The sequence below is a fragment of the Microtus ochrogaster genome, chromosome 7 (assembly GCF_000317375.1).
Source record: "Microtus ochrogaster isolate Prairie Vole_2 chromosome 7, MicOch1.0, whole genome shotgun sequence".
In the NCBI taxonomy this organism is placed as follows: domain Eukaryota; kingdom Metazoa; phylum Chordata; class Mammalia; order Rodentia; family Cricetidae; genus Microtus; species Microtus ochrogaster.
This window is the reverse complement of record NC_022014.1, coordinates 9,533,493-9,544,545: the sequence shown is the minus strand read 5'-3', so window position 1 is coordinate 9,544,545 and position 11,053 is coordinate 9,533,493. Positions and strand designations below refer to the sequence as shown.

The window sequence follows — 11,053 nt, the reverse complement described above, 5'->3', positions numbered from 1 at the left end:
TACAACACATTCACCCACTCATTCATGGAGTGCATACATCATACAACACATTCATCCACTCATTCATGGAGTCCAAACATCATACAACACATTCATTCACTCATTCACGGAGTGCATACATCATATAACACATTCATCCACTCATTCATGGAGTGCATACATTGTACAATGCATTCATCCATTCATTCATAGAGAACATACATCATAGAACACATTCATTCATTCTCAGAGAACATACATCAAGAATGCATTCATTCATTCATTCATTCATTCATTCACACATCCATTCATCATCAGTCTGTCCAACCAAGAAAGGGGTTAAATCCATCCATGCACTTGTTCATTCACTGATCCACACATCCATGCATGGATGCATGCATGCATCCATGCATTCATCCATCCATAAATCTACCCACCCAGCCACCTGTCCAACATCCAACAAATAAGCCTCAAATATAGAACTTATAGCTATCTGTGTTTGTTTCAGCCTTGTAGTTATTTCCTCTCCTGGAGCAAGGAGAGGAAGGGAGACATAAGACTCAGGAAGTCAAGAGAACTTATGAGCCTATGAAAACTACAGGGGTCATAAGGACTTTCCCCAAGGCTATAAAAGCAATAAGCAATCACGGGGAGAGAAGATTCTCTGGCGAAGCTGCCTGCACATTGGGCAGGGAGCTCCTGGGTGCGGTTTCTGTGAGCTGTCCCCCATGCTGGGGTGGGGCTTTTCAGCGCTCCAGCTGCTTTGGAGCCATCTGCCCCCATGTAAACTGGTAAACTCAGTTCGCCAAGACTTATTTGGGTGGAATGCTTTCTTTGGCCTGTTGCTGGGGGTTTGAGCACGTGTTTATTGTTTCCAAGGGACAGTTACACAACTCCTCTAAACCAGTGATTCTCAACCAGGAGCAGTGTTGCTCCCCACAGAACATTCAGCGATGGAGACTTTTTGGTTGTCACAACTGACGCCTCAGCCAACAGGCCAGTAGTGCTGCTGCAATAGGCGGGTGGCTGGCCACACCTATGAAGCCAGCAGTGCTGAGGCTGCGGAGGTGCTTTAGACAGTGGGCTCCTAGTGGACAGGAACTGTACTTAAGTCACCTTGTGCTCCAAGGTCACGAACAGTTCCTGATCTGTACAGGAGCTGGCCAAGTTTAAACGGACCAGGAAATAGTGACACAGATCACAATTTCATGGGCCAGAAAAATGGCTCAGTGGGTAAAGTTGCTTGATGCCAAGCCTGGCAGCCTGAGTTCAATCCCTGGAACACAGACAGAGGAGAGAACCCCAAAAAGATTTCTTCTGATCTCCACATAAGCACTGTGGCATGCTCATGCCTACACACACTTACACACACATGTGCATACCTGCATGTGTGTTCATGCACACACACACAAATGCACTCATGCACGCATGCAGCAATCAGTCAACCAACCAACTTCAATTACTCACAACTTCAATATAAAAAGACTAGCCCCGTTCAAAAGCAGGCATAGGGGATGAGGGCCATGCAGATGACCCAATATGACACCTGCTGCCAAGCTGACAACCTGAGTTTGTTCCCCAGAACCCACGTGGGGGAAGGAGAGAACCAATTACTGAAAACTGTTCTCTAGTCTCCACAGCTGCATCACAGAACACGAGTGCTCCCTAATAAGGAAATGGAATAAAATTTGTTCTTTTTGTTTTGCTGAGACTTTGGTTTAATGAGACTACTCACAAAGTAGCCAAGGCTGGCTTGGAGTTCTCTATTAGACCATGCTAGTCTTGGCCTCAGATCCACCCGCCTCTTCCTCCCGAGTGCTGGGATTAAAGGTGTGTGCCATCATACCAAGCCTGTATTTTTTTAAAGTGGAAAAAGGGCTGTAAGAGACACTGAGGAGCAGCAAGCCCCTGAGTGGATACTCATGACGTAGTGTGAATGGCTACAGAAAAAGAGGTCAAAACAATGTAGCCACATCACACTCTCAGGAGAGGCTGCAAGGACAGGCTGAAGACAGTAACTGGCTCAGGATGCGCGGACACTGAAACCCTCACACATTGCTGGTGGGAATGTAAACAATGTTGCTGTGAGAAGGCTGATAGTTCCTCAGAAGGTTAAATGGGGGAGTCAGCACCACACTGTGTGTGTGTGTGTGTGTGTGTGTGTGTGTGCGCGCATGTGCGCGCGCGTCTGTACAAGCATAAAGTGCACGGGTGTCTTTTTGCCAGCTAGTTTTTCCACCCTTGTCTCTGTCTCCAGAGTCTGGGATTACAAGTGGTCAACAAGTCTGCCTGGCTTTTATATAGGTTCTGGAGATTCAAATTCCAGTCCCCATGCTTTACAGAAAAGCCGTTTTCCCACTAAGGCGCTCCCTGGCAAATGCTAGCCCCCTCCCCTTTAAAGACAGTGTTTCTACAAAGTCCAGGCAGCCTTCAAATTCATTTATAACTGAGGCTGACTTTAAAACTGGAGCTTCATGCATGCTAGGCAAGCACTATACCAAATGAGCCTCACTCACGGCTCAAACGCAGGTCTTTGAGCCATCACCTGCACATGTATGTTCATAGTAGGCAAGTTAGAAACACCTATTGACTGACAAACGGAGGAGTTAATCATGGTCAACCTATATAATGGAATATTATTCTCTTCTAAAAAGGAAGTCCTGTTGTATGAAAACTCAAGGAGACACTAAAACACAACGGGTCCCACAGTATGTGGGTCCATTGACGTATTTGGGATAGGCAAATTGTGGTAAGCTTGAATGTAATTGGCCCCCATAATCTCATAGGGAGTGGCACCATTAGGAGGTGTGGCTTTATTGGTTGTTGGGCTTTGAGGTCTCAGATGCTCAGGATACTGCTCAGTTTCTCACATGACTTCCTGTTGCCTGCACGCTGTAGGACCCTCAGCTCTTCCTTTAGCACTATGGCTGCCTGCATGCTGCCATGCTCCCTGCCATGATGATAACGGACTGAACTTCTGAACTGCAAGCTGCCACTTCAATGAAATGTTTCCTTTCTAAGAGTTGCCGTGTTCATGGTGTCTCTTCACAGCAATAGAAACCCTAAGATACAAATCCAGCGACTGGGAGCCAAGGCATGAGGACTGACCACTTAATCTTCCTGTAGGGTTATGAAGATATCTTAAAACTAGATAGTGATGGTGGGAACATAGTATTGACAATGTACGTAATGTCACAGAACTGTACTCTTTAGAGTGTTTTAAACATGTAATTTTATGTGATATCCATTTTCTTACAGCCAAAAATGCACAGATTCAGGCTACACTCTAGCTGCTAGAGAGATGGCTCCCCAGTTAAGAGCACTTGCTGCTCTTGCTGAGGACCTGCTTTGGAGTCTAAGCACCCACAATGGTCCATCCAAGGCATTCATTGGTGCCTTCCTTTGCCGTGCTCAGGCACCCACCGGTATGCACATAGCATATACATACGTACATTCAGGCAAAAACACTCCTACATATAAAATACAAATATATTTCCTAATACAGAGAGTCATTCAATCAATGTTTCTTGCTGCTAGAAACTGGGTAGTGCATTTGGGATGTGGGCACAAATAAGGCAGCTGCAAGCCCTTAACAAAGAGGAGAAAACCCAGTAACAGTGAAGGTATCAAAGGAGACAGGGACGTGGGTGGAGGGAGAAACGGTTTGCTGACTTAGGATAGAGGAGGGTTAAAGGAAAATGTCCCATAAAAGATGCCAGAGTCACCAACTGAGGCCGGAGGGCTGTCCTGAGTTTGGGACTAGCCAAAGATACATCCTAAATGCAAGTTCAGCCTGGGCTGCATAGAGAGAACCAGGTTAGCCTGGGCCACTAGTAAGGCTGAGGGGCAGGGGGAAGGACGTGAGGAGAGGAAAAGGAGAGGGGAGGGAAGGGGAGAGGAGAGGAGAGGAGAAGAGAGGGGAGGAGAAAGAAGGGAAAGAAAATAAGATGGATCTTGAAACAGCTTTGGAAGGTCAATCTGCCCTTGGAAAGTGGAATTACTGAGGGAATGTGTAATTAGAGGCCACTCTTTGAGCGTGTAGCGTGGAGTGTTAGAGGAAGCCAGGCGAGTCAGGCACAGGAGGAGGGACTGGGAGCAGGCACTGGAGCCCGGCTCCCCTCCGTCCTCCCCTGACTTTCAGCTGAGAACCCTGTCAGGCACAGTGGTGCAGGGGGCTATCAATCCAGTCTGCTGAGCATTCTTGCAGGCCTTGGGCTCCCTAGTTGTCACTTATGAGGCTTTTGTCATCTGTCTCCAGCCAGGGGACGGGCAGGCAGAGGGGAAAAGAGATGAGGGCGGCTGTGGCCACATAAATCAAGTACTGGTGATTAACCAAGGTTTGGAACACAAGGTCCCCTTGAATCCTCACACTAACCCAGTCAGGTCGCTTCTGCTGCTGCCCCAGCTCTTAATTCTACTGTTGTTTTCCCTTTTCCTTTTCTTTTTCCTTCCCTACTAACACTCTATGTAAGGATGGGGTAAAAGGCTCTGAGAGATCAGAGTGGCTGTCAAGAGAAGCCCAGTTTCACACACAGGCAGTTGAAGACACACATCTGCACACTCAGCCAGTACAGATGAAGTCTCTGATTCCTGTTTCTTAGCCCCAGAACTCTCTGGGAGCTCAGAAGCTCTGAGTTTCTGCCATTGGCAACTTCAGGTTTGCATGAGGATCAGTGTCTGGGCTTTGTTTCTTTAAAGCAAGAGAAGCTGCTGTGGCCCCTTTTCCTCTCCCTTGAACACACTCAGTGTGCCCCCTTCCCCCTGAACACACACAGTGTGTCCCCTTCTCTCAAACACACTCAGTGTGCCCCCTTCCCCCTGAACATACTCATTGTCCCTTCCCCCGACACACACAGTGTGCCCCCTTTTGGGAATCACCTCCCTATCATTTTTCTTTCTATCACCCTGATGAGAAGCTAATGTGCTAAGATAGTGATTCATTTTCTTACTTTTTACTTTGCTTTGTTTTCCAAGACAGAGTCGCTCCATGTAGTCCTGTCTGTCCTGGAACTTGCTATGTTGACCAGTCTGGCATCGAACTCACGAAGATCTACTTGTCCCTGCCTCCTGAGTGCTGGGATTAAAGATGTGTGCCTCCACTGCTGGACCACTTTTCCCATGATTCCTAAACACATTTATTTTTCTGTATTTGTCATAGTATTATTGTGGAAGCCAGAGGACCACTTCTTAGTAGTCATTGCTCTCCTTCACCATGTGGGTTCTGGGGATGGAACTCGGGTCATCAGCTTGGTGACAAGCCCTTCCATCCACTGAGCCATCTCAATGGCCATTACTGCTCATGTTCTTGTGTATTTGTGGCTTTATAATAGGACCATGCTCTTTATAATGATCCGGGATTCTGTTTCACTGAATTATACGCCTCTGAGACCTTTCCAGGCTTGGGGCCTAATCCACCTCATTCTTCTAAAATGGCTATTCCTTTCTCCATCGGAACACACAGAATGCCCACCCTCCCCACACTGCGACGACGTCATCTGCATACACGAGGGGACATTGCTGGAGCAGATCCCGGCGTGCTAGGCTACTGGGTCTCTCTGGAGTTTAAACTGTACGAGAGGGTACCTCATGTGCTTCTGAGAAAGCCTCTAAAACTGTGGTTCAGGTCAGCAAGCAGGTGAAGGCCGTTGCTGCAAGCCGGCAGTGAAGACCAGACTTCCATCCCAGGACCCACTGATAGAAGGAAAAGACGAACTAAGATAGCTGTCCTCTGACCTCGACATGCACATAAAGAGCCCCTCCCACATAAAGAAAGAACTGTAACACATTTCTAGCGCCTGCTCCTTGAGCGTTTCTTTGGCTTCTGTGGGGGACAGGGGTGATGGTCTCACGCAACACCTTTTATCTCCATCTCTGTAAAATGGGAAGCCTGAGGGCTCTCTGTGAATGGCAAAGGAGAGAGCCTAAAGTGTCACTGATGTCTGGAGGTAGCTGAACCTTCCTCACCCTCCCATCAGGAAGACACCACAGCGAAGGATTAGTGCAATGGTGAGGCGGTCAGCTCAAACATCAGCCATGTCTGACATCACACGAGGCCACTCATTCTCAATGGGGGAGGAGGAGGAGGAGGAGGAGGATTTTGTCCTCTGCCAGACATCTGGTTACCTGGAGGCACACATGTGCATGCATGTGTGTATGTGCATGTGGTGTATATGTGCACTTGTGTGTGTGTGTGGTTGTGCTCATTTATGCACACATGTGTGTATGTGCGTGTGGTATATATGTGCACTTGTGTGTGTGTGTGTGGTTGTGCTCATTCGTGCACACAAGTGTAGAGGCCAGGTATCTCACAGCTACTCACTTTAGTCTCTGTGACAGGGTCTCTCCTTGAACCCGGAACCCATCTTTTTCACCAAGACTAGCTGACTAGGGATTTACCTGTCTCCATCCTCTAGCTCTCTAGCCTGGCTTTTATGTGTGTTCTCGGGATTCAACTCATGCTTACATACCAGACATTGTACCCACTAAGGCACTTCCCTATCCTACCAGGAGATATTTTCCATCAACTGAGGTAGTGTTACTGGCTTCAAGTGTACAAAGCACAACGAAGGAGATAAAACTCACAGCTGAGAATCACCCAACTTAAAATGCCAGTGGTGTTGAGAATCGGAAACCTCGATCCAGGCTGTCCCTCACCTGATGCGCACCCCCACAGGCTGAGGACAAAGAACTGAGGCTCAGAGAAGTCATTGATATGCTCATGCTCCCCCAGAAGCAGCCAATGAACGGCTGACCCTAGGTTCCACTGGCTTTAAGGTCTGTGGTCCGTTCCATACGCGAATCCATTTCCCTAAATGCTCACTTGTCTCCGATGGCCCCCGTTTGTCTGTTGCCTTTGTCCTGTCTGCAACGGAGGTTCCTAGGCAGATCCAGAGGTATCACTGCCACGTTCTACCAGTTTGAGTTGACTTTGCAGTTGAAATTGTGACCACTGTTTCTACTTGCTAGCTGTGCTATTTCCTTTGAGGATTAAAATATTTTACCCAAAGGATAAATAACAGAGAGAGAAGGGCTTTCCCAAAGGTCAATGGACATAGCTCAGTCAGTTAGCTTGTCCAACATGGATTAAACCCTTTGCTCCAGTCAGCATTGCAAGGAAACTGGGTAAGACCCTAGCATTCAGGTGGGGGCAGAAGGATCAGGAGTTCAAGGTCATCTTCTACTAGCCTGTCCTACATGAGACTGCCAAGAAAGGAAGAAAAGAAGAAAAAAAGAAAAAGGAAAAAAATCTTCCCAAGATCACATACCGAATAGCAGGTGGAAGCCAATACTCTCACCTCTGCCCTTTCACCTTGAACTTTGCTCTTGGCTCTCCCTTGAAGTCAGACAGCAACCCTCCAGCTGAGGGAAGAACAGAGAGCTGCTAAATCAGACTCTCCCATCTACCACTGCTCATGTGCCAGGAAAGAGTGTGGGACTCTGAGTAGGGACACGCCATTACTACAGAGGATGGGAACCAGAGAGAATGAGCAGGGACAGCGAGGAAAGGGGTGTGATTTCCTCAGGCACCCTTCCTGAGGGTGCAGCTGAGGTCTGCACAGTGGCCTTGGCTCTAGCATATTGTAACTGATAACACCCTCCTGCTGAGCTGGTCTTGATTTCAGCACACTAAGTTTGGCAGCAGGTGCAAGGCACAAATCCGTAAGACCCCAGGAACGGCTTCCATCAGGAGCCCGTGGGGTGGTGACAGGCGTTTCACAAGCTCTGCTCCTTCTGAGCTGACTTTCTCCGTGTTCCTGCTACAGACATGGGGACTGTACACAGGAAGACTGGAGCTAGTGCTGGGGAGCCCCAGGGACCCTGTGGGAGCTTTGCTGGTTTTGTCGGTGACCTGCTGGGTGACCTTGAGTGAGTCCCTTTCTCTCTGTGTGCCTCAGTTTGTTCACCTACCAAACAAACAGTCAGTCTTAATCCAGGTACTCTTTCACATTTTAGGACTGCAGCCAGGGCCATTTGTCCCTCTCAGAGTTGACCCCTGGCCGCCTGGAAACACATTTCTCCCCATTCTGTATCACTGTGTCCAGATCCAGAAACAAGCCAGTTCATTGCTTTACCATCCCCCGATCTGCCACCACCAAACTAGGTTATTGTGAGGGAGCCATACAGCTAAGCCAACACTGTCTCCAGACCAATGGACAAGCCCAGCAGCATCCTTTTCTTGGCCTAAGGCCCAGGGAATTCCATCGGGTAACAGCCACTGGAGTTGATGGGGCAGCCCCGGAAGCAAACAGGGGACCTTTGGAGTGGGCAGACAGTTCTTCTCTATGTTGATTCCTGTTTGTCCGGGAGTGGAGAGACCTGCCTCTGAAGGGTATCCCCGAGTAACATCCCTATCTGTTTGTGCTGATGGAGGTGGTGGTGGTAGGGGTGCCTACTGGGTCTGCAGAGTGAGGCCATCTGTGTTCTTAAGAGTTGGAGGGTTCCTGAAAGGAGCTCTAGGCCTGGGATAGTTTCAAGGGCCTCAGTTTTATGAAGCCTCGTCTGGTCTTTAGTCATTGGGTTGAGGAAGGTTGAAGGGATGGATGATCAGGAGGGACCAGGAGGTGTGGGAGTGGAGTTGGAATGGGTGGGAAAAAATGGGAGGGTAGCAGTGTTAATAGGGTGGGATTTAGGCGAAAAGATGATGGAGGATGGATCACTTGGCCAGGAATGTGTATTGAGGGTAAAATGCCTGTTTGGGGTGTAAAAGTCTCTCCCCTTCCACTGAAAGGAGACCCCTAAAAGCTTTTTTTGTGGAGGGGGACATGTGGCCTCTCCTATGGATGGAGAAGGGTCTTCATAGGGATAGAAGAGAATTCATTTGTCTTTAAAAATCATAACCTAGCTCCTGGGGTACACATGCAGGTGATTTGGCCGGGGATGTCCTTGTTGAAGGGAGGGTCTATTCTCCAGGACTTTCACAGTCGGGGAGGGAGAGGACCCTTCAATACGAGCTATGACCTCAACATCCCAAGGAGACAGGAATGGAAGAGAAGCAAGAGACCCTAACTTAGTTTCTTAGGAATGGGAGGAGATGGTAGAGGATCTAGATATCTGGGGAGGCAGGAATCCACTTGAGGGAGCAACATTCTATTCCAAGGGTTAAACAGGGGAGGGATTTTCTCCTCCAGTCAGCGACCAGGACGAACGGCCCCATTTTTGAAGGTTACACGAAGCTGTCTTGCTTCCTGGGGCCTGGGGAGTGGGAGACCTTTTTCCTTCAGAGCAGGAGCCCGCGTCCTGGTCGGATGGAGGGCCCAGATTCTAGAAGAAGATGCCGGACTCTGGCTTCCCGGGTGCAGGGCTTCCCTTGGAAGGGTCGGCCACGCGCGCCGGGACGCGTCACTCTTACCTCCAGGCCCCGGCCGCGATCTACAGGCTGCGATCCGCGGGTCCGACTAGCGCGATCACCTTCCGATGCTCCGGGCTGCTCTAGGCGTCTGCTCGGTTTCCCCCAGCGACTCGCCAGGCTCCCAAGCTCCGCCGAGGCTCCCCGGCCAATCAGCACCGCCACCTCCAGACCTTGCTTGAGCAACAACCAATGGGAGCGCCCGCCATGGGCCACCGCCCCCGGGGGGGAGGGAGAAGGCGGGGATGGGGCAGAGTCCGACCTCCGCCGATAGGATGCGCCTGGGGGTCTCGGAGGAGGGCTGCGAGGGCCGGAGCCAGGGGCTGGGGGAAAGGCAGCCGTAGGGTCTCCCTCCTCTCCCCCCGGCAAGTCTGGTGGAGGTTAGGTTCCTTACAGGTGGGGGCGGCTTTGCAGACTAATTTAAAGTGAATCTTCATTGTGCCCCCACCTCACATCACGGTTTTAAGATCCTGGGGGCTGCTGGTGAATGTAGCTGCCCCACCCCCTCCTCCCAGTGCTGCGCCTCTGGTCTCTGGAACCTGAGAATCCGGGCCCTGAAACAGAGGGAGGGCTGAAGTACCTGTCGGCGGTGCCCTCAGCCCCTGTGTCACCTCTGGTCTATCAGTGGTGCACCGCAGGGCAATGAGAAGAGCGCTAACCTGGGAATCAGACCCAGGGCAGGTCTCTTCCTGTCCCCTTCCTCATTTCCTTAATGATAAAGGGAGACAGTATTGGCTGCATCTCTTTTAGGTGTTCAGAAAATTGAAAATTCAGTGTGAAAACTAGTTAAAACGGAGATGACTGATAGTCCCATACCTTTTCTCTCATAAAAAAATAAGATTTATTTTATTTTAATCATCTGTCTGTCTGTGTATGTCTGTATGGGTACTCGAGGAGGCCGTTGGAGGTCCTGGGATTCCCTGGAACTGGAGTTGCAGAGGGTTAAGAACTGACAGAGTTAGGTGCTGGGAAAGGAACTCGGCTCTTGCGGGAGCAGTATGCACTCTTAACTGCTGGGCCAACTCCACCCCCTTCTCCTTTTCTTTCTTTCTTGTTTCGTCTGTCTGTCTGTCTGTCTGCCTGTCTGTCTGTCTGTCTGTCTGTCTGTCTGTCTATCTATCTATCTATCTATCTATCTATCTATCTATCTATCTATCTATCTATCTATCTATCTATTTGTCTATCTATCCATCTACCTATCTCTCTACATAGCCCTGTCTGTCCTGGTATGTAGACCATTCTGGCCTCCCTTTAACTCACAGAGATCTGCTCACCTCTGTATCCCCAGTGCTGGGATTAAAGGCATGTACCATCATACCTACCACACCCCTCCCTCCACCCCCATCCTGGAATTTGCTCTGAAGAACAGAAACTCACAGAAATCCTCCTGCCTCTATTTCGTTGGGCTTGAAGAAGCTGTGCTACCATGCTTGTCCCCCCCCCCCACCTTTTTTAAGGAAGGGAGGATCTATTTTCCTCTGGAGTTTGATGGGATGGTGTGTGCTGAGAGGATCACCTCTTATGGTCCTACAACTTTCTAGAGTTAACTGGACAGAGGGTACAACCAGGCAATGAAATCAAAGGCCATCTCTAAGCTTGTCTCAGGCACCTGCGTCCTGGTCTCGTCCACTCTTGGAGAGAGAGCCTAGAGGTCCCTCTTAATTTGGTTCCATAAACCCAAGCAACTTCTTTTTTTTTTTTTTTTTTTTTTTGGTTTTTTGAGACAGG

The 11,053-nt window shown here is 49.3% G+C and overlaps 1 protein-coding gene across 2 annotated transcripts in view; it reads right to left on the bottom strand.

Annotated features, from left to right (window-relative positions):
- The window catches only part of Abat (4-aminobutyrate aminotransferase), a 90,392-nt gene extending 80,948 nt beyond the window's left edge, over positions 1 to 9,444 (bottom strand). The window contains exons 1-2 of one of the 2 annotated variants that reach the window (XM_026780776.1): positions 9,329 to 9,444; positions 5,563 to 5,670 (exon numbers count right to left, since the gene is read on the bottom strand). In XM_026780776.1, the coding sequence (XP_026636577.1) occupies positions 5,563 to 5,567 (5 nt within the window). In that variant the 5' untranslated portion in view covers positions 5,568 to 5,670; positions 9,329 to 9,444. The remainder of the gene's footprint in view (positions 1 to 5,562; positions 5,671 to 9,328) is intronic. The other variant, XM_005349285.2, reaches the window with a different exon arrangement.
- Positions 9,445 to 11,053: the final 1,609 nt, after the last annotated feature.